The sequence below is a fragment of the Brassica napus genome, chromosome C9, assembly GCF_020379485.1.
Source record: "Brassica napus cultivar Da-Ae chromosome C9, Da-Ae, whole genome shotgun sequence".
NCBI lineage: Eukaryota > Viridiplantae > Streptophyta > Magnoliopsida > Brassicales > Brassicaceae > Brassica > Brassica napus.
The window spans coordinates 42,965,678-42,990,140 of record NC_063452.1 but is presented as its reverse complement, the minus strand read 5'-3'; the positions used below and the strand labels follow the sequence as shown (position 1 = coordinate 42,990,140).

At 37.4% G+C, this 24,463-nt stretch overlaps 1 protein-coding gene across 1 annotated transcript; it reads right to left on the bottom strand.

The window, feature by feature from the left end:
- Positions 1-20,209: 20,209 nt before the first annotated feature.
- On the bottom strand, positions 20,210-21,095 carry LOC106417679 (VQ motif-containing protein 33-like). Its single transcript, XM_048768784.1, has one exon. The coding sequence runs from the start codon at positions 21,093-21,095 to the stop codon at positions 20,364-20,366; it is 732 nt and encodes a 243-aa protein (XP_048624741.1). The 3' UTR covers positions 20,210-20,363.
- Between the last annotated feature and the right edge of the window lie 3,368 nt (positions 21,096-24,463).

The window sequence follows — 24,463 nt, the reverse complement described above, 5'->3', positions numbered from 1 at the left end:
AAATGGAGATTTGAAAGTGGTTTCTAAATTAGTTGAGCTATCTATTTTGTCTGTTCTTGAGTTAAGTTGTGGACTTTTTCATCTCTGAATTTTCAACACCCTTGAGCTGGTTAGCTTTAGCTTCTTTTTCTTTAAAGTTTAGGACTTCTTCCATCTTTTAATCTTCATCTTTTTGTAGGTCTTTCAATTCGGTGGCCTGGAATTCCAACGGGAAAAGCTTGCTTCTGGTTCTGTTGATCAAATGGGTCATATTTGGAAAATCAAACCTCACGCTTAGGTAGTTTCTTTGCCTTTATGCTGGATATGTTTCAGTCTTCTGTCATTCTACAAGTACGGAAATTTATATAGGTTTTATTTGTTTTGAATCTAATGAGACTTCCTTCCATACAGATTTTCCTTCTGATGTTTCGTATTACTGTACTTTCCAAGGACAAAGATGCAATAGGCACATAAATTGAGGTGAAAGAAGTTGGTGTGGCAAAGTGATGCAGAATGGTGAAATCAACTACCATTATGAAACTGAGAATCACACTTTACAAAGTAGAGATAAAATCTTCTACTCACAGGCTTCGATTCTCATCCTGTTACAGTGGGAACTTTTATTCCAGCGGAGTCTATGAGCTATGATCAGTCTTTACATGCTGGAAATGAAAAAAAGTATTGACTCCAGAGGTATGTCTATGAAGTTTCCTTCCGCTTCCACGGTTGGCATCTACAGATAAAAAATGGAAGAAGCAGAAGGCCAAAAGTTCCTAGAATCCCAGATTATCAGCTACATCCTCAAATGTTCACAATCTAGCTGATTCCTACAATGAAAAATGTCGGAGCTTAATAATTCCCATGACAGATTCAGTTTCTATGTCCTGAGCGATGAATCAGGTGACATACATATCTTAAAACTCTTAATTGTCCTATCTCCTGGCAATTGTTTCACCGATGCACTATTAGATTTGTTGTTACCTTGATTTATCATATTAAATGTCCTATCTCGCTTTCTCTTTATATATATATACATATATATAACTGGCCTTTGTATATTATATGTAGGTAGTTTTAATAAAATATTTGTCTGACTTGACACTTTTTTCCTTTGCAGATGCTGGTTTCGCATAAAGATGCAGAGACAACTGTAAAATGTTGTCAATGGTCATGTTGTTAAATAAGGTAAAAGACTTGAATTGGATTTTGGTCGAATGATAGAGAGATCCAGCAAGTAAATACTAAAAGGGCTTAATGCTAAAATTCTAAGCTATCCACGTCATCTAATAAAATCATCCAATCAGGAAGTAGTATACCGCCAAGTCTTGCTTCAGTCGAACATAATCATCTCGGTCCTATTTATTTGATCTTATAATAATCTTCCGATACAGTTCTCCTCCAAAAAAGAAAGCAATCATTCTCCGACTTCTCGCTTCTCCATTATCGTTCCAAATCTCTACAATTTCGCCGTTTCTGACTCACTCATTCAATTCCCTGTCTTATCCTTCCACCTCCCTATGTTTCTCTTCCTATATAAATCCTTTAGTGGTAATCTTTCGTCCAACAAAAATCTACAACCTCCATAGAAGAACATCAAGCTGTGGCCATGAAAGCTGTTAAATCCTTCGGAAAGTTTTCCATTTGGGCGGCCAAACTACTCCTCCGTCTATAGATCCCTCTGATCGGGTTTGTCCTATCCTTTTATATCTTTTGGTTTCAGTTTTATGGAGATATTTATTTGATAATAATCATCGATCATTGTAGAATTATGAGATTTTAATATGCATTGACTTGAATCATAAAAGTTTTTTTCACAGAGAAACTCTCAGGGAAGTTTAAGAGTTATTGGATTGAACCATTATGATTCAAGACGAAATTCAACGAAATCTCAATACTTTTATAAATGTTTCTCTGATAAATAAAAGAGGAGGTGGAAGACAAGATTAAGAAGCTTGAGGTTGAGCTATATGCAAATACAAAAACAAGACCTGATACTTCACTTCGAAGCCCGTGTAACAAATGTAAGAATCATTATACATTCCTTTCTTTATTAAATAGTCTCATGAAACAACTAATTTTTCTATATAAACCACTGCATCATCATCCGATTTACAGATACCTTTTGTTTATTAGCTTTGGTGGTTCATAAATGGAGATTTGAAACTGGTTTCTAAATTAGTTGAGCTATCTATTTTGTCTGTTCTTGAGTTAAGTTGTGGACTTTTTCATCTCTGAATTTTCAACATCTTTGAGCTGGTTAGCTTTAGCTTCTTTTTCTTTAAAGTTTAGGACTTCTTCCATCTTTTAATAGGTCTTTCAATTCGGTGGCCTGGAATTCTAACATGAAAAGCTTGCTTCTGGCTCTGTTGATCAAATGGGTCATATTTGGAAAATCAAACCTCACGCTTAGGTAGTTTCTTTGCCTTTATGCTGGATATGTTTCAGTCTTCTGTCATTCTACAAGTACTGAAATTTATATAGGTTTTATTTGTTTTGAATCTAATGAGACTTCCTTCCATACAGATTTTCCTTCTGATGTTTCGTATTACTGTACTTTCCAAGGACAGAGATGCAATAGGCACATAAATTGAGGTGAAAGAAGTTGGTGTGGCAAAGTGATGCAGAATGGTGAAATCAACTACGATTATGAAACTGAGAATCACACTTTACAAGATAGAGATAAAATCTTCTACTCACAGGCTTCGATTCTCATCCTGTTACAGTGGGAACTTTTATTCCAACGGAGTCTATGAGCTATGATCAGTCATTACATGCTGGAAATGAAAAAAAGTATTGACTCCAGAGGTATGTCTATGAAGTTTCCTTCCGCTTCCACGGTTGGCATCTACAGATAAAAAATGGAAGAAGCAGAAGGCCAAAAGTTCCTAGAATCCCAGATTATCAGCTACATCCTCAAATGTTCACAATCTAGCTGATTCCTACAATGAAAAATGTCGGAGCTTAATAATTCCCATGACAGATTCAGTTTCTATGTCCTGAGCGATGAATCAGGTGACATACATATCTTAAAACTCTTAATTGTCCTATCTCCTGGAAATTGTTTCACCGATGCACTATTAGATTTGTTGTTACCTTGATTTATCATATTAAATGTCTTATCTCGCTTTCTCTTAATATATATACATATATATATAACTGGCATTTGTAGATAATATGTAGGTAGTTTTGTTAAAATATTTGTCTGACTTGACACTTTTTTCCTTTGCAGATGCTGGTTTCGCATAAAGATGCAGAGACAACTGTAAAATGTTGTCAATGGTCATGTCGTTAAAGAAGGTAAAAGACTTGAATTGGATTTTGGTCGAATGATAGAGAGATCCAGCAAGTAAATACTAAAAGGGCTTAATGCTAAAATTCTAAGCTATCCACGTCATCTAATAAAATCATCCAATCAGGAAATAGTATACCGCCACGTCTTGCTTCAGTCTAACATAATCATATCGGTCCTATTTATTTGGGCTTATAATAATCTTCCGATACAGTTCTCCTCCAAAAAAGAAAGCAATCGTTCTCCGACTTCTCGCTTCTCCATTATAGTTCCAAATCTCTACAATTTCGCCATTTCTGACTCACTCATTCAATTCCCTGTCTTATCCTTCCACCTCCCTATGTTTCTCTTCCTATATAAATCCTTTAGTGGTAATCTTTCGTCCAACAAAAATCTACAACCTCCATAGAAGAACATCAAGCTGTGGCCACGAAAGCTGTTAAATCCTTTGGAAAGTTTTTTGTTTGGGCGGCCAAACTACTCCTCCGTCTATAGATCCCTCTGATCGGGTTTGTCCTATCCATTTATATCTTTAGGTTTCAGTTTTATGAAGATATTTATTTGATAATAATCATCGATCATTGTAGAATTATGAGATTTTAATATGCATTGACTGGAATCATAGATGTTTTTTTCACAAAGAAACTCTCAGGAAAGTTTAAGAGTTATTGGATTGAACCATTATGATTCAAAACGAAATTCAACGAAACCTCAATACTTTTATAAATGTTTCTCTGATAAATAAAAGAGGAGGTGGAAGACAAGATTAAGAAGCTTGAGGTTGAGCTATATGCAAATACAAAAACAAGACCTGGTACTTCTCTTCGAAGCCCGTGTAACAAATGTAAGAATCATTATACATTCCTTTCTTTATTAAATAGTCTCATGAAACAACTAATTTTTCTATATAAACCACTGCATCATCATCCGATTTACAGATACCTTTTGTTTATTAGCTTTGGTGGTTCATAAATGGAGATTTGAAAGTGGTATCTAAATTAGTTGAGCTATTTATTTTGTCTGTTCTTGAGTTAAGTTGTGGACTTTTTCATCTCTGAATTTTCAACACCCTTGAGCTGGTTAGCTTTAGCTTCTTTTTCTTTAAAGTTTAGGACTTCTTCCATCTTTTAATCTTCATCTTTTTGTAGGTCTTTCAATTCGGTGGCCTGGAATTCTAACGGGAAAAGCTTGCTTCTGGCTCTGTTGATCAAATGGGTCATATTTGGAAAATCAAACCTCACGCTTAGGTAGTTTCTTTGCCTTTATGCTGGATATGTTTCAGTCTTCTGTCATTCTACAAGTACGGAAATTTATATAGGTTTTATTTGTTTTGAATCTAATGAGACTTCCTTCCATACAGATTTTCCTTCTGATGTTTCGTATTACTGTACTTTCCAAGGACAAAGATGCAATAGGCACATAAATTGAGGTGAAAGAAGTTGGTGTGGCAAAGTGATGCAGAATGGTGAAATCAATTACCATTATGAAACTGAGAATCACACTTTACAAAGTAGAGATAAAATCTTCTACTCACAGGCTTCGATTCTCATCCTGTTACAGTGGGAACTTTTATTCCAGCGGAGTCTATGAGCTATGATCAGTCTTTACATGCTGGAAATGAAAAAAGTATTGACTCCAGAGGTATGTCTATGAAGTTTCCTTCCGCTTCCACGGTTGGCATCTACAGATAAAAAATGGAAGAAGCAGAAGGCCAAAAGTTCCTAGAATCCCAGATTATCAGCTACATCCTCAAATGTTCACAATCTAGCTGATTCCTACAATGAAAAATGTCGGAGCTTAATAATTCCCATGACAGATTCAGTTTCTATGTCCTGAGCGATGAATCAGGTGACATACATATCTTAAAACTCTTAATTGTCCTATCTCCTGGCAATTGTTTCACCGATGCACTATTAGATTTGTTGTTACCTTGATTTATCATATTAAATGTCCTATCTCGCTTTCTCTTTATATATATATATATATAACTGGCCTTTGTAGATAATATGTAGGTAGTTTTGTTAAAATATTTGTCTGACTTGACACTTTTTTCCTTTGCAGATGCTGGTTTCGCATAAAGATGCAGAGACAACTGTAAAATGTTGTCAATGGTCATGTTGTTAAATAAGGTAAAAGACTTGAATTGGATTTTGGTCGAATGATAGAGAGATCCAGCAAGTAAATACTAAAAGGGCTTAATGCTAAAATTCTAAGCTATCCACGTCATCTAATAAAATCATCCAATCAGGAAGTAGTATACCGCCACGTCTTGCTTCAGTCGAACATAATCATCTCGGTCTTATTTATTTGGGCTTATAATAATCTTTCGATACAGTTCTCCTCCAAAAAAGAAAGCAATCGTTCTCCGACTTCTCGCTTCTCCATTATCGTTCCAAATCTCTACAATTTCGCCGTTTCTGACTCACTCATTCAATTCCCTGTCTTATCCTTCCACCTCCCTATGTTTCTCTTCCTATATAAATCCTTTAGTGGTAATCTTTCGTCCAACAAAAATCTACAACCTCCATAGAAGAACATCAAGCTGTGGCCATGAAAGCTGTTAAATCCTTCGGAAAGTTTCCATTTGGGCGGCCAAACTACTCCTCCGTCTATAGATCCCTCTGATCGGGTTTGTCCTATCCTTTTATATCTTTAGGTTTCAGTTTTATGGAGATATTTATTTGATAATAATCATCGATCATTGTAGAATTATGAGATTTTAATATGCATTGACTTGAATCATAGAAGTTTTTTTCACAGAGAAACTCTCAGGAAAGTTTAAGAGTTATTGGATTGAACCATTATGATTCAAAACGAAATTCAACGAAATCTCAATACTTTTATAAATGTTTCTCTGATAAATAAAAGAGGAGGTGGAAGACAAGATTAAGAAGCTTGAGGTTGAGCTATATGCAAATACAAAAACAAGACCTGGTACTTCTCTTCGAAGCCCGTGTAACAAATGTAAGAATCATTAAACATTCCTTTCTTTATTAAATATTCTCATGAAACAACTAATTTTTCTATATAAACCACTGCATCATCATCCGATTTACAGATACCTTTTGTTTATTAGCTTTGGTGGTTCATAAATGGAGATTTGAAAGTGGTTTCTAAATTAGTTGAGCTATCTATTTTGTCTGTTCTTGAGTTAAGTTGTGGACTTTTTCATCTCTGAATTTTCAACATCTTTGAGCTGGTTAGCTTTAGCTTCTTTTTCTTTAAAGTTTAGGACTTCTTCCATCTTTTAATAGGTCTTTCAATTCGGTGGCCTGGAATTCTAACGGGAAAAGCTTGCTTCTGGCTCTGTTGATCAAATGGGTCATATTTGGAAAATCAAACCTCACGCTTAGGTAGTTTCTTTGCCTTTATGCTGGATATGTTTCAGTCTTCTGTCATTCTACAAGTACTGAAATTTATATAGGTTTTATTTGTTTTGAATCTAATGAGACTTCCTTCCATACAGATTTTCCTTCTGATGTTTCGTATTACTGTACTTTCCAAGGACAGAGATGCAATAGGCACATAAATTGAGGTGAAAGAAGTTGGTGTGGCAAAGTGATGCAGAATGGTGAAATCAACTACCATTATGAAACTGAGAATCACACTTTACAAGATAGAGATAAAATCTTCTACTCACAGGCTTCGATTCTCATCCTGTTACAGTGGGAACTTTTATTCCAACGGAGTCTATGAGCTATGATCAGTCATTACATGCTGGAAATGAAAAAAAGTATTGACTCGAGAGGTATGTCTATGAAGTTTCCTTCCGCTTCCACGGTTGGCATCTACAGATAAAAAATGGAAGAAGCAGAAGGCCAAAAGTTCCTAGAATCCCAGATTATCAGCTACATCCTCAAATGTTCACAATCTAGCTGATTCCTACAATGAAAAATGTCGGAGCTTAATAATTCCCATGACAGATTCAGTTTCTATGTCCTGAGCGATGAATCAGGTGACATACATATCTTAAAACTCTTAATTGTCCTATCTCCTGGAAATTGTTTCACCGATGCACTATTAGATTTGTTGTTACCTTGATTTATCATATTAAATGTCTTATCTCGCTTTCTCTTAATATATATACATATATATATAACTGGCATTTGTAGATAATATGTAGGTAGTTTTGTTAAAATATTTGTCTGACTTGGCACTTTTTTCCTTTGCAGATGCTGGTTTCGCATAAAGATGCAGAGACAACTGTAAAATGTTGTCAATGGTCATGTCGTTAAAGAAGGTAAAAGACTTGAATTGGATTTTGGTCGAATGATAGAGAGATCCAGCAAGTAAATACTAAAAGGGCTTAATGCTAAAATTCTAAGCTATCCACGTAATCTAATAAAATCATCCAATCAGGAAGTAGTATACCGCCACGTCTTGCTTCAGTCTAACATAATCATATCGGTCCTATTTATTTGGGCTTATAATAATCTTCCGATACAGTTCTCTTCCAAAAAAGAAAGCAGTCGTTCTCCGACTTCTCGCTTCTCCATTATCGTTCCAAATCTCTACAATTTCGCCGTTTCTGACTCACTCATTCAATTCCTTGTCTTATCCTTCCACCTCCCTATGTTTCTCTTCCTATATAAATCCTTTAGTGGTAATCTTTCGTCCAACAAAAATCTACAACCTCCATAGAAGAACATCAAGCTGTGGCCACGAAAGCTGTTAAATCCTTTGGAAAGGTTTTTGTTTGGGCGGCCAAACTACTCCTCCGTCTATAGATCCCTCTGATCGGGTTTGTCCTATCCATTTATATCTTTAGGTTTCAGTTTTATGGAGATATTTATTTGAAAATAATCATCGATCATTGTAGAATTATGAGATTTTAATATGCATTGACCGGAATCATAGATGTTTTTTTCACAAAGAAACTCTCAGGAAAGTTTAAGAGTTATTGGATTGAACCATTATGATTCAAAACGAAATTCAACGAAACCTCAATACTTTTATAAATGTTTCTCTGATAAATAAAAGAGGAGGTGGAAGACAAGATTAAGAAGCTTGAGGTTGAGCTATATGCAAATACAAAAACAAGACCTGGTACTTCTCTTCGAAGCCCGTGTAACAAATGTAAGAATCATTATACATTCCTTTCTTTATTAAATAGTCTCATGAAACAACTAATTTTTCTATATAAACCACTGCATCATCATCCGATTTACAGATACCTTTTGTTTATTAGCTTTGGTGGTTCATAAATGGAGATTTGAAAGTGGTTTCTAAATTAGTTGAGCTATTTATTTTGTCTGTTCTTGAGTTAAGTTGTGGACTTTTTCATCTCTGAATTTTCAACACCCTTGAGATGGTTAGCTTTAGCTTCTTTTGCTTTAAAGTTTAGGACTTCTTCCATCTTTTAATCTTCATCTTTTTGTAGGTCTTTCAATTCGGTGGCCTGGAATTCTAACGGAAAAAGCTTGCTTCTGGCTCTGTTGATCAAATGGGTCATATTTGGAAAATCGAACCTCACGCTTAGGTAGTTTCTTTGCCTTTATGCTGGATATGTTTCAGTCTTCTGTCATTCTACAAGTACTGAAATTTATATAGGTTTTATTTGTTTTGAATCTAATGAGACTTCCTTCCATACAGATTTTCCTTCTGATGTTTCGTATTACTGTACTTTCCAAGGACAAAGATGCAATAGGCACATAAATTGAGGTGAAAGAAGTTGGTGTGGCAAAGTGATGCAGAATGGTGAAATCAACTACCATTATGAAACTGAGAATCACACTTTACAAAGTAGAGATAAAATATTCTACTCACAGGCTTCGATTCTCATCCTGTTACAGTGGGAACTTTTATTCCAGTGGAGTCTATGAGCTATGATCAGTCTTTACATGCTAGAAATGAAAAAAAATATTGACTCCAGAGGTATGTCTATGAAGTTTCCTTCCGCTTCCACGGTTGGCATCTACAGATAAAAAATGGAAGAAGCAGAAGGCCAAAAGTTCCTAGAATCCCAGATTATCAGCTACATCCTCAAATGTTCACAATCTAGCTGATTCCTACAATGAAAAATGTCGGAGCTTAGTAATTCTCATGACAGATTCAGTTTCTATGTCCTGAGCGATGAATCAGGTGACATACATATCTTAAAACTCTTAATTGTCCTATCTCCTGGCAATTGTTTCACCGATGCACTATTAGATTTGTTGTTACCTTGATTTATCATATTAAATGTCCTATCTCGCTTTCTCTTAATACTGGCCTTTGTAGATAATATGTAGGTAGTTTTGTTAAAATATTTGTCTGACTTGACACTTTTTTCCTTTGCAGATGCTGGTTTCACATAAAGATGCAGAGACAACTGTAAAATGTTGTCAATGGTCATGTCGTTAAATAAGGTAAAAGACTTGAATTGGATTTTGGTCGAATGATAGAGAGATCCAGCAAGTAAATACTAAAAGGGCTTAATGCTAAAATTCTAAGCTATCCACGTCATCTAATAAAATCATCCAATCAGGAAGTAGTATACCGCCACGTCTTGCTTCAGTCGAACATAATCATCTCGGTCCTATTTATTTGGGCTTATAATAATCTTCCGATACAGTTCTCCTCCAAAAAAGAAAGCAATCGTTCTCCGACTTCCCGCTTCTCCATTATCGTTCCAAATCTCTACAATTTCGCCGTTCTGACTCACTCATTCAATTCCCTGTCTTATCCTTCCACCTCCCTATGTTTCTCTTCCTATATAAATCCTTTAGTGGTAATCTTTCGTCCAACAAAAATCTACAACCTCCATAGAAGAACATCAAGCTGTGGCCATGAAAGCTGTTAAATCCTTCGGAAAGTTTTCCGTTTGGGCGGCCAAACTACTCCTCCGTCTATTGATCCCTCTGATCGGGTTTGTCCTATCCTTTTATGTCTTTAGGTTTCAGTTTTATGGAGATATTTATTTGATAATAATCATCGATCATTGTAGAATTATGAGATTTTAATATGCATTGACTGGAATCATAGATGTTTTTTTCACAGAGAAACTCTCAGGAAAGTTTAAGAGTTATTGGATTGAACCATTATGATTCAAAACGAAATTCAACGAAACCTCAATACTTTTATAAATGTTTCTCTGATAAATAAAAGAGGAGGTGGAAGAAAAGATTAAGAAGCTTGAGGTTGAGCTATATGCAAATACAAAAACAAGACCTGGTACTTCTCTTCGAAGCCCGTGTAACAAATGTAAGAATCATTATACATTCCTTTCTTTATTAAATAGTCTCATGAAACAACTATTTTTTCTATATAAACCACTGCATCATCATCCGATTTACAGATACCTTTTGTTTATTAGCTTTGGTGGTTCATAAATGGAGATTTGAAAGTGGTTTCTAAATTAGTTGAGGTATCTATTTTGTCTGTTCTTGAGTTAAGTTGTGGACTTTTTCATCTCTGAATTTTCAACATCCTTGAGCTGGTTAGCTTTAGCTTCTTTTTCTTTAAAGTTTAGGACTTCTTCCATCTTTTAATCTTCATCTTTTTGTAGGTCTTTCAATTCGGTGGCCTGGAATTCTAACGGGAAAAGCTTGCTTCTGGCTCTGTTGATCAAATGGGTCATATTTGGAAAATCAAACCTCACGCTTAGGTAGTTTCTTTGCCTTTATGCTGGATATGTTTCAGTCTTCTGTCATTCTACAAGTACTGAAATTTATATAGGTTTTATTTGTTTTGAATCTAATGAGACTTCCTTCCATACAGATTTTCCTTCTGATGTTTCGTATTACTGTACTTTCCAAGGATAGAGATGCTATAGGCACATAAATTGAGGTGAAAGAAGTTGGTGTGGCAAAGTGATGCAGAATGGTGAAATCAACTACCATTATGAAACTGAGAATCACACTTTACAAAGTAGAGATAAAATCTTCTACTCACAGGCTTCGATTCTCATCCTGTTACAGTGGGAACTTTTATTCCAGCGGAGTCTATGAGCTATGATCAGTCTTTACATGCTGGAATTGAAAAAAGTATTGACTCCAGAGGTATGTCTATGAAGTTTCCTTCCGCTTCCACGGTTGGCATCTACAGATAAAAAATGGAAGAAGCAGAAGGCCAAAAGTTCCTAGGATCCCAGATTATCAGCTACATCCTCAAATATTCACAATCTAGCTGATTCCTACAATGAAAATTGTCGGAGCTTAATAATTCCCATGACAGATTCAGTTTCTATGTCCTCAACAATGAATCAGGTGACATACATATCTTAAAACTCTTAATTGTCCTATCTCCTGGCAATTGTTTCACCGATGCACTATTAGATTTGTTGTTACCTTGATTTATCATATTAAATGTCCTATCTCGCTTTCTCTTAATATATATACATATATATATATATATATATAACTGGCCTTTGTAGATAATATTTAGGTAGTTTTGTTAAAATATTTGTCGGACTTGGCACTTTTTTCCTTTGCAGATGCTGGTTTCGCATAAAGATGCAGAGACAACTGTAAAATGTTGTCAATGGTCATGTCGTTAAATAAGGTAAAAGACTTGAATTGGATTTTGGTCGAATGATAGAGAGATCCAGCAAGTAAATTGCTGATGCTCTATGGGCCAGCTTCTAAGAGGAGAATGAAAAGGCAATGTGTGACCATTCACATCAAATTGTGAATAGAGCAACGAACTTCATGAGCAAGGGAATGCAGTGGAAGAGAAAACGACAAAGAAAGTATTTACTGCAATTGTTCCAGCAATATAGCACGTGCAGTAACCCCAGATATTGAAAAAACCATGTCTACTGCAATCACCGTGTCCTTCCAGGTTTGAATTTAGCGAAGGTACATGTGATTTCTCTTGTTTTGTTGACTAAACTGCTTTTTCTATCTTTTATATAGAGTGGAGGTGGTGACAAAGCATGTAATCAGCTTGATAAACCTGTTAATTAAAAGCTTGAAGCAACAATAGCCGCCAACGTGTCTACTGAGAATAAGGACACTGTTGAGAAACACTATGGAAGTTGTTAAGAGGATACATAGTGGGCACTACAGAAATTGTTTTGATATCTGGGTAAGTTTAATGCTATAATCCAGGTTATAAATGGAGATGATACACTGTTTATTGGACCACAGTACCTGCTCCTAAGGGTTAAATGTATTCAATGGCTCAATCATCTCTTTTGTGCAAGTCTATTCATTCGGATAACTTCTCTGGTGGAATATAAAACCATAATGCTGGTGAAAAGTAAAGAAAGAAGCTTGAAGCTCTCTCAACCGTAAACCTTCCCAAGAATTGGTTGAAGTCTCAGAATTTCCAAGAATAGTGCATCTCATCTGTGATTGAGCTCCTTGCTGTACACTTTTCTCAATGGAGCTTCCACATATCATTTCCGGAGCTTACACTTATTCCCATTGTGAAGCTGAAGAAATTTAAAGAGAGAAGCACTATGGAAAGCTTGAAGCGTGTGGTGAAACGCTTCATCGAGCAGGTGGAGTTGAATATTGAGTTTATGCAAATGAAGATAGAGATGAAGCTGCTTTTCTTTCCAAAACGATCAACAGTCGATAGAAACGTTTCTTCAGCGAAACAAGACTGCTCCGTATACACAATTCTATGAAAGCATCATAGGCAAAGCTCTTGGAATAAAAAAAGAAGAGCTGAGACAGGTGTGGTATAATAAAGTTTGTGGTTTTACAACTAAGTTTGTAAGGTTGGAGAGACCGTTGCGGTTGGAATTCTCAAATTTTGTAAACAATTTTTGTTCCATGAATTATTCCCGAAATCATACAAAACATTTATGAAATGGGTTTCATCAGATTAAAGTTATATGTTCTTCAAAAAAATTATGTTAGAAAATAAAAGCTAAATAAATTCATGGAACTTCAGACCTCTGACAGGCAAGCCCTCGAGGTAATTTTGATTTCACCTTTCTAAAAATAGTTTGTAGATGTAATAAAAGTTCAAGTGGATTATATTTTGGCGACGGTGTTGATTATCTTATATCTCTATCATTTGAAATTTTCAGGGACTTTTTAAGTCGGGTTTGAAGTCCTCTCTATGCTTTTCTTCAGGTCATTTAGTACCATGTTTGAGTAAATAGACTTGAATTTCCAGAAATGATGGCCGAGCACATAAGCTATCCAAAAAAAAAAAAAGAAACCACAGAGACTATGAAAAAATGTATTAATATTTATCATTATTTTTTATAAGTAAAATCTGATTACTTAGATTATAAAAATATAAATAAAATAATGAATTTAACATCAAATCAACCGTAAGAAAATAGACCTCTACAACTAAAGTACTTCATGAAATAAAATGTTTCTCCATCACAAGACAAAATGAAACAAAGGTTAAAAAGAAACATAAATTAAACAGAAAACAAAAATGATTATAAAACGATAAATTTAAATAACCAAATGAAAAACTGATTTATACATTGGTTGGTACTTTATTTTAAAGATGAAATAAAAAAATGGGAACTTAATGATTGTAAAACCAAAAAAATTTATATATCATAAATTTAATTATTGTTTTACATAAAAACTAAACAAGCAAAATAAAAGAATATCTAGGTCAAAACTAATATTTAATATTTTCAATTTATCTTACTACTATCATATATTTAGTTTCAATAACAAAATACAAAAAAATTATTACAAATAGTTAAAAATTTCTTTTAAAATTATAAGAAAAATTTTCTACGATAGCCATTTTTAGTTTATATTCACAAAAATAGTCTTCAATGAAGAAAATGACCAAAATAAATTTTAATAAAAAGTAAAAATACACTTTTACCCTAGGATTAACTAATCTACACTTAGGATTTAGAGTTAAGGAGTGGAGTTTTGGGGATATAGTTTTAAATTTTAAAAGTTAAAAATAAATATTAAAAATTTCAAAATAAAACGAGACTATTTTAGTCTTTTTTTTCTTGAATACTATTTTTGTGGCAAAAACTTAAAAATTTATATCTGAGAGAATTGCCCAAATTATAATTCTAGAAACAGTTTCAATATTCAGAATAAATAAAATAAAACTCAAAATTTTGACAACACAGAAAATGATAAACTGAAAAAAACATCTAAATACAAAAACCGCGCGTAGCACGGAAAAAGAACCTAGTATTTGTAAGAAAATTATGTGCACGACTTGATATTAATAGAAAAAGGGTGGCAAAATCATAATGCGTTGATTGTAATGCGAAGCAAAGGTGATTTCGCCTTTTGCCTTGTTTTCAACCCTCATCATAACGGAATACTTATTTCGTTTTTTACTTTCTTTACTCTTTCTTTCCAGCTTTCATTATTTTAAATTAAATTCTCATTCGAAGTATTTTTTCCATGTCCTTTCGAGTCAAAAGACAAAGCAACATAAGGCCAACATTATCGGCGCCCCTTAGGCCCGTCCTTAATCAAGTTTGGGTTAAAAATAAATCAAAAAGAAATTCCCGGGTTTGCGACGGGCCTTAGCTAAGAGATTTTTTGGGGTCGTCCTTAACGAAACGTGGCAGCATTAGAGTGGGAGATGTATTCGAAGCCAGGAAAGGGTTTGTCGGTGTGTTCTTCTCTCTTCTCCAAACTCAATCGAAATCTCAAATCTCCGATGGCGACGCCGTGATGTCCGAAGGCGAAGTTAAATCAAAAGGAATAATCGATCTCTTCAAATCGTTTGCAACCCGCTCACTCCACATCGCCCTGATCTCCGAAGGCGAAGTCAAAAAAAAACAAAGGTCGTGTCCAATATCTCCGAAGGCGAAGTCACAGCGAACTCCACAGCGGCCTGGTGTTGGCGTTTGATCCCCTGATCGAATTTCAAAGCTCAATCCACTTCGAATTCCGAAATCGAAAACGAAATCTCCGAAGGCGAAGAGCTGATCTCGAAATCGATCTCTGCAAATCGAAAGTCAAAGTTCACTCCACCTGCCTCGGTTCGCTTCCGGTCCTTTACGTGGAGCACATATCATACCCAAATCGTTTGAGAATCGACCCAATCTGAAGGTATGTCTTTAACCTCCATTCTAAGATTGAAAATCCGAGTAGGGCTGTGTAGATTCTAAGGTTGTTTTATTTGATTCTATGGTTGATATGATTCTCTCCGCTCTTGTGATATATATTCTATGGTCGGCTCTTGTGATTGAAGTGGTTTTTGATATTTAAAAGTCTTATTGATTCTTTGTTTCAATAGATTCTATGGTTTGAAATAGAAAAATAGTATAGATTGTATGGTTGTTTGATGCTTGCAAAATCGTATAGATTCTATGGTTGTTTGAGATAGAAAATCGTATAGATTCTATGGTTGTTTGATGGTTGCAAAATCGTATAGATTGAAGTGATCGTATTGAAGTATTTTGAACAAATTAGAATTATGGTATGTTTCTTCTATTGATTGAGAATTTAGTGATACCTCTTTAACTCTTTAATCAACAAGACCAACCATTTGCAGTGAAAGGACATATGTGGTTAATGTTAGCTTTATATTAGAGGCACTGTCGTGGTTACTGCTTAGTTAGATAGGTTAAAGTGTAGTTTGTTTCAAACTGTCCTGGCTGCTTAGTTAGATAGGTTAGGCTGTAAAGTGTAGTTTGTTTGAAACTCTATCCCCTTAAATTTTTATGATCTTCGTACGATAGTTGTTAGGTTTTAATTTGTGTAAACTTCAGATTAGACATTTCTTAGTTACGGTTAGTCTTTATGTGGAAAACTTAATACTCTTCACTTCCTCCTATTAAACTTCCATCTCATTCCCCTTAAATATACACAGCTACTATCTCTCTTCTATGATCTCATAAGCTACAACTCTCTCTCTCAAATCTTTCTCTTTTCTAACTCGTATGGATTCAAAATATTATCACAGTCAGTCCCCTAATTACGTTGGACTGCTTAACAGTCAACAGGAAAGTGTTCTCCATGAAAACTTTCCTTATGAAAGTTTTCAATCAAGTGTTAATTTTGGAGAATCCGAGATCCCCCCTTTCAGTTCACAACAATGTGAAGACACACCAGTCGACCATCTTGTTAGACGCAAATGGAGCCCAGCTGATGACGAGGTTTTAATCAGTGCTTGGCTTAACACTTCGAAGGGCGTTGTTGTTGGAAATGATCAGAAGTCAGGGACCTTCTGGAAACGGGTGGGAGAGTATTATGCAGCAAGTCCACATGGAGTAGAAGATGGTGAAAAGAGAGAGCATCTTCATTGTAAGCAGAGGTGGCACAAAATCAATGATCAGGTTAACAAGTTCGTGGGGCTTATTCAGCAGCAGAGAGACAAATTAGTAGTGGTGAGAGTGACACTGATGGAACCACAAATAAATCTATGTTTTAAGTACTTAACTGCTTTATATTACCTGCTATATGAACCGTCTATATTTCACACGTGCTTATATGTCTATGTGTATCTAATAATGACTATGTCTTTACGCAGGTGAACTTAAAGATGGGAGTTGACTACAGCTACAGCCAGCCTTCGCAGTCAGACGATTTATTTGGAAACTCAGTTGACAGTGCGTAAAGCGAGACGGAAGATCTCATTCGACGGGACCAAGCTGAGATAAGCTTAGCTGCTCGTTCACAGGTTCAGTACCCTCCGCAACCAGAGGTTGAGTTTGGCTTCCCGCAGACTTGCTACTGTGGTGCTCAGCCTCTGCTTGCTGTGAATGATCAAGGTAAAAGTAAAATGCTACTGTGAATGCTCATATAGTCTTGCCTATGTACTCATATAGTCTTGCCTATGTACTCATATAGTCTTGTGTGTGTGGTGACGACAGGTAGAAGATACTACACATGTGAGAACGTGGATGATGGAGAGTGCCATGTTTGGAAATGGTGGGATATCGCAGTGATGGAAGAGATGAGAGCCACAGAAAGACACGTGCTTCAGCTTGAGGAAAAGGTAGAAAATCTAACACTTTACAGTGACTATGAGACTGACCAGAGACTGGCTAGGCTAGAGAAGAATGTGTCTGATATAGGGAAGGAGTATTCGAAGTGTAGGCATGGATTTGAGTACTTTGTAGGTGTAATGGTTGTCGTGATAGTTTTGATAGGAATGGTTGTTATGTTAAAGTAAACGAAGATGGTATTTCAGTTCAGTTGACTTAACTAGTTTATGTTATGAAGTTTATCTAATGTATCGGACTGATGGAAGACTATATCTAATGTAATGGACTGGTTGGATTTTTTTTGGTCATTTTAATGCATCACGGTTTGAGTTCAATGCCTCGTGATGCACTATATGTACTGGCTCGTGATGCACTTCACTAGATGTAATGGCTCGTGAAATTATTTATGTATTTTGCAAATCATCAACCTGAGCAAATGCAGAAGTATAATAATCTCTCATCCAACTCAAATATTGTAAATTGAAGCTACAAGCCAAAGAAGCTACAATCGAAAGAAGCTACAAGCCAAAGAAGCTATTAAAGAGTCACGAGTGGGAAGCTTTTACTAAAGAGTCACAAGATGTAAAGAGTCACAAGATGTAATAAGACACTTCTTCACATGCATTGTTTGTTTGTATCACGGGAGAGTCATGAGTCACAAGGTAAAGAGTCACAAGATGAACTAAAGACCAACTATAAATAAGACACTTCTTCTCTCATAAACACTTGCACTTCTCTTCACGTTCATAACTTTTTCTCTCTTTGATAACTTTATATATCTTCCCTAAAAGAAAAATGGCTTCTTCTTCCCATTATCATTACCATAATGGTGATGATGAAGAATTAGATACCGTATTTGATGATATATTTGAAGATGCTGATTTTATTCCAGAACCAAAAGAGCGAAAAAAACGTATTTTTATCGAGAGACACCGAGAGGAAGGCCACAATAAGCTTTGGAATGATTATTTTTGCGACACTCCAACATACCCGCACAATTTGTTCCAGCGACGGTTTCGTATGAACAAGCCATTGTTCTTGCGTATTGTCCATCGCCTCTCTGCAGAAGTAGAGTATTTTCAACCCAAAGAAGATGCAACCGGACGGTCTGGTCTATCTCCGCTCCAGAAATGTACCGCAGCAATTCGTCAATTGGCGTATGGTGGTGGAGCTGATACCGTAGACGAATATCTACGACTTGGTGAAACAACATCTCGAAAATGTTTGCACCATTTTGCCGCCGGAATAATCCACTTGTTTGGCGATGAATAACTCAGACGTCCCACACCGGATGATCTTCAAAGACTACTCCATGTTGGTGAACAACGAGGATTTCCCGGGATGGTTGGAAGCATCGACTGTATGCATTGGGAGTAGAAGAATTGCCCCACCGCTTGGAAAGGAATGTATTCACGAGGAACCGGAAAACCAACAATTGTGTTGGAGGCGGTCGCTTCATATGAACTCTGGATATGGCACGCTTTTTTTGGAGCTCCAGGTACTATGAACGATCTTAATATTCTTGATCGATTACCTGTTTTTGATGACATTATTAACGGAAATGCTCCGCAAGTAAACTTCTATGTCAACGGGAGGGAGTACGATTTGGCGTACTATCTGACGGATGGTATTTATCCAAAATGGGCGACTTTTATTCAATCTATCCGACTCCCACAATGTGCGAAAAATTCTTTATTTGCTAAAACCCAATAATCCGTCAGAAAAGATGTTGAACGTGCCTTTGGGGTCCTGCAAGCGAGGTTTGCCGTTGTTAGAAATCCTTCTAATTTATGGGATAAAAGTAAAATAGGAAATATTATGAGAACATGTCTCATACTACATAATATGATTGTCGAAGACGAACGAGATTCACACACTCAGTATAGCGTTTTAGAATTTCAACCCGCAGCAGATGAGGATCTTGCATTTACCGTTAAAAAGACTACAAAACACGGAAAAAGAATTGGGCGTCGCAATGAAGTTTGAGATCCACATATCCATCAACAGTTAAAAGAAGATTTGATTGAAAATATATGGGATAAATTTGGACATTTTCCAAATAACATATAATGTTATTTGGTTTCTATGAATTAAATAAAACTGTTTGTTTTATTTTATTTTTGATATTTGTAATTTTTTTTTTTCAAATCTTTGTAAGTTTCCTTATGTTTTCAATTTTAATGTCATATGTTTTATTTATGATATTTTATTTATGATATTTGTAATTTGTTTTATTTTATTTATGATATTGTAATTTTTTTTTTCAAATCTTTGTAATTTTCCTTATGTTTTCAATTTTAATGTCATTTGTTTTTTTTTACACTTCTCTTTTTAATGTCATTAAATATAAAAACAATTAATTTATTTACTAAGAAACATACAAAAATCCTACCAATAATCTAATTTTTTTGGATTTGTCTTTTAACTTTGTCCTTAACTCCAAATTAATTATAAATCAATCTAAGGACACAAAATCATGTTCTACCAATAATGTTGCCCTAAGAACAGTATTAACGTATAGCTATTTATTTTCTTGTTCAAAGATAATGTATAGATAGAAGAGGAGAAAGTCCAAAGAAATGTAGTAAAAAGACCCATACGTGCTTCCATGATTAGTCCATCAAATTCAAAGTCATCGCAACGAAATAGTCCATATACTACGTGTCGAACCTGGTCATAAATCTCTTTCAAGACTCAAGAGTCTCTATTTCATATCGTCTCTTTGAAACTTTCTATCATTATTTCATATTACTAGTCAAACTTCCGATAAAAACTTATTGACAAAGACCATATGCTCCACTCATGTTTTCCAATCGCAAATATCTAAACTTTGATATTGTTTTCTGAAGTTAAGGATTAAAAATTTGACATAAAAGGTTAATAGGAATATTAAGTCTATATTATAAATTCGAGCATAGACATGGATCTATTCTCTATATATATTCGATCTCGATATTGAGTGGTACACGTTGAACTACACCATTATATATCCATATGAGCACAAGTAAAAACGATCTTTTCATTAAAAAGGAATAATAGGTCTTAAATCAGTATCATGGTTCATGAATATATAAACCGCATAAACATTATAGTCATTCCATTACTAAGAACTTATATATCTTAGCTAAATTGCAACGAATTATTGAATATATAAACCGCATAAACATTATGTGACACTCCATTACTAAGAACTTATATATCTTAGTCATAGTTAAAAGCAAAGTCCAAGAATATATTTTAACTTAATATCAAATACAGAATGTGAACACTAGTCAGGATTTATGGATTCCTCGGAGAAGTAACCGGAAAAAGAGGAAGAAGCAGTGGCTGAGAGTCTCTAGGAGTTGAAACTGGAGAAGGATGAAGAAAGTATCCTTTTTCAGCGATGGCTTTGTCTTCTTCAGATGAGCTGCCTAAAGACAAAGGAGATGACTTGTTGAAGGGGTCATTGTTGCTTCTCAGTGGCGTAACGGGACTGTTTAACCCTAGCTTCGGGAAATCTAGCATGCTTGGAGACAGAAGAACATTCTCTGATGAACTGTTCCTTGGAGAGAATCTTGGGCTTTGATGAACATTGTTTCCGCTTGAGAACATCAACCTCTGAGAGTTTTGAAGCCTTAAAGTATTGATCATTAGATCATTCTTAGCAAACATGTTGTTGTTATTGTTTTGTCTTCTTTCGTAGAGCTTGAAGCTGTTGGTTTTCTTGATGGGTGGTATTAAGAAACCTCCTTTGTTATTGTTCACCGGAGAAGGAGCTTCGTGGTGCTTTCCGGTGTTGGTATCGGTGGAAGAGGAGCCCGTTAGCATCTGAACAACTTGTTTGAAAGTGGAAGTGTCTGCTTGAACAAATGTTGTTGGGTAAGGATTAGATAGATGTTGATGCTGCTCATGATGAGGAAGAGATCTTGTCTGAGGCTGCAGAAACCTAGGAGATGAGATTATGGGAGGGGGGTTTTGCATGATTTGTTCTGGTTTTGAGCACGGGGATGATGTTGATGAGACCTCCATTAATGATACCCTCTGTATGTGTATGAGGGAAAGAGGGAAAGAGAGAGAGAGAGAGAGAGAGAGAGAATGATGGAAAGAGAATAAGAAGAAGACTGGAAGTTGCTGATGTGAACAATGTGTAATGCTGTTTTAGTTTTGTCGTGCGACTACAAATAAAAAGACTTTAAAAGCGAGGTGTCCTGGACCCATCTCATTCTCTCTCCTTTTTAAAACTTTTTTTCTTTGTTTGAGAAATTTAAATCTTTCTTAGAAACCTAATTTTTTAGATTCGTATTCCGACGACTCTGTACATATACATCTACATCTAGCATCATCATCATGTCTCTTACGCCAATCATCAAGTGTTTGAAAATATCAATCAATATAGTATAGATTATGTAGGAGATGGATTACATCCCTCCACGAGGTCCACCGAATAATAAGCTCTAATCCAGCAAGTTGAATTATTTTAGTCGGTTCGGCGGCTAAAGACGCCAGTTCGACCTTAGAGTACTTTTAACCGGTCGAGTAAGCCGCCCCGAAGTACCCGGCTTGGAGGGAACTTTGCCCAGGCCCGTATACTCGGCCTCTCGCATCAAGGCCCAAAGATGTACGAAATTAGGGCATCAAGGACAGGAGACCTATAGAAGGGAGAGAGGAAGCAACAAGAAAAGAGACTTTTGGATTTTACACACTAAGCGGCTAGATCTAGGGTTTTAGCGATCTCTTTGATCTTGTTGCTCTCTCACTTTCATGTCACTCTTGTAACCCTTCAGTTCGAATCTAATAAAACGTCTTTAGTCATCCCATTTCTGATTTCTTTCACTCTAGTCGACTGAATCCCGTTCAAACAATTGGCGCCCACCGTGGGGCTGACTAAAGTAACGTTCTAGATCTACATGGTTCAATACGACGCCACCTTCGGCGCTCCGGGCGGAGAACCAACCCCTACGCCCGAAGCCGCGCCACCCATCACCGCATATTTCATGAGCTCTATCATGGCTCGACTCGCTCATCAAGACGAAGTCCAAAAGACGACCAACGACCAATTAGCTGCTTTGGTCGCAGCACTCACAGCTCCCGATGGCCAAACGAGCCGTCCCCAGCAGATACGCCATCGCCTCTTTAACACCAACCCAACGGCGACCGGAGGCGACCACGTCTCAGACGACTCGGAGCCTAATGAAACCCTTCTCGCCGACACCCCCCAGTAGGCTCCGATCTAGCAACCATACGCGAGATCGCCGAGCAAACTCAGCTTCCAAAAAATGAGCGAGAAGATCCATCAGGTAACCAGCGCGGCCCCGCAAATCGAGAGCATGCTCGCCGCAACATCGCGCACCCCTTTCACTAGCGCGTTGACTAGTGTGCAACTCGGAAAAATAGAGAAGCTGCGCCTACCCGAGTACAAACCCGGCGGAGACCCGGTGGAACACATGACAGCTTTCAACATCGCGATGGCGCGGGCTCGACTCTCCGATGAAGAAAGGGACGCAGGCTACTGCCAACTGTTCGTCGAAACTCTCCACGAGCAAGCCCTAACCTGGTTCTCCCAGTTAGAGGAAAACTCCATCGGAAGCTTTCGTGACTTTTCAGCAGCTTTCCTCAAGACTTACATTATGTTCACCAAGCGCAGCGCTACCGCCTCTAGCTTGTGGAACCTTAACCAAACCAAAGACCAGAGCCTCCGCGACTACATGGAGAAGTTCAAAGCCGTAGTCTCGAGGATTGAAATCCCAGACGGTATTGCCATCGATGCCCTGCGGAACACATTGTGGGTTCGTTCTAAATTCCGAGAGGATTTATACCAAAACCCAACTACGTCACTCCAGGATGCTATCGCGCGCTCTGATAACTTCATCCGAATGGAAGAAGATACTAATGCCATTCTCAGCAAGATGAACGCACCCAAAGCTCCAGCAGGTAAAAACGCCAACACGCGACAAGAACCGCGCCAGCATGCCCCAATCGACAAAAACGGCCGCAAAGACGGATACATGTATGTCGTCAATGAGAACAACGTGCCGGTTTCAACTCTCGTAGTCCGCGGAGAAGGTTGGAACAAGTGGGTAAGGGAGCTCGATTCGTACGACAAACCAGTCGACGCCGTTTGCTCGACCCAGACTACAACAGCAGCAGGTTCAGCGGCAGGACCTTCCAGAACCGTCGATCTCACCAAACACTGCAAATATCACGACGTCAAAGGGCACGATACGACAGAGTGCAAGTCACTCTATGCGCACTACCTCTCATCCTAGCAAGTGGCGACTTCAAGTTTGAACCCCTAAAGGCAAAGCCGAAGAACGGCAAGAGCTGGAGCAAGAATAAAGAAAGGAGACCCCAGCGCAAAGCTACATGCCAAGGTCGACATAGCGAAACTCAACAACGAGACGACGAGGAGGACGCTCCGAAGGGAAACGGCGAGGGAGACTCCTCAGCTGACGAAGAGCAACCAGCATACCGCAGGCGCATTGAGGTTATACTCTCTCAGCAAACCTTGTCGTCGGACGACGAGAACGATGACACACCTGTACTCGAAGATTTGAGAGATGTTCTGAAACGAAAGTTCGAATCCGAAGATAGCAACAGCTCCACGCACAATGATCTCCGAACAACGTTGGATGCACGGAAGTCTCGGCGTATCTCAACAGGTGACCCCGATCCCAAAGAGCGCTCAAACGGTGACCTTCGAGATAAACTCAATGCAGGAGCATGCGATATTCGCATCCGTCTCAATCGTTCGAAATCCACTGACCTCCGAAGGCGTTTGGAGCAAACTAAGACGTTAAGCAACGACAATCCGTCGTCAAAAAACGTCAGCAGCGTACCAACCGATTTACGCGCCTTCTTAGACTGCAAGCAAGTAAAAACGCGACAGCAACTAAATGTCATCATGGGCGGTTCTCCTCCTTGCGGCAACTCTGTTCGCTCCGTCAAGGATTACCGTCGACAGGTCACGATTTCGCAGAGGTGGCCGACTAGGCCGCCAAGTCACCCTCCGATAACTTTTTTGCCGGATGACGCTGAGGGGATTCACGTACCCCACAACGACCCTCTTCTTGTCGTCCTTGGAATTGGGGAGTACGACATCACCAAGGTCCTCGTTGATACAAAAAGCTCCGTCGACCTCATCTTCCGAGGAACTCTGCAGAAGATGGGAGTCGATCTCGACGACATAAAACCGTCCTCCAGAACATTAACCGGCTTCAACGGATCCTCCGAAACAATACTGGGAACATTCCGCCTTCCGGTACGCGCATGTGGAGTCACTCGAACTGTCAAGTTTGCCGTTGTAAGCACGAAGGCCCCTTACCACGCTATACTTGGAACCCCCTGGATACACTCAATGCAGGCTCTTTCATCTACTTATCACCAGTGTGTCAAGTTCC

Coding starts and splice junctions, on each gene's coding strand:
- LOC106417679 (XM_048768784.1), bottom strand. CDS start 21,095: ATGGAGGTCTCATCAACATCATCCCCGTGCTCAAAACCAGAACAAATC.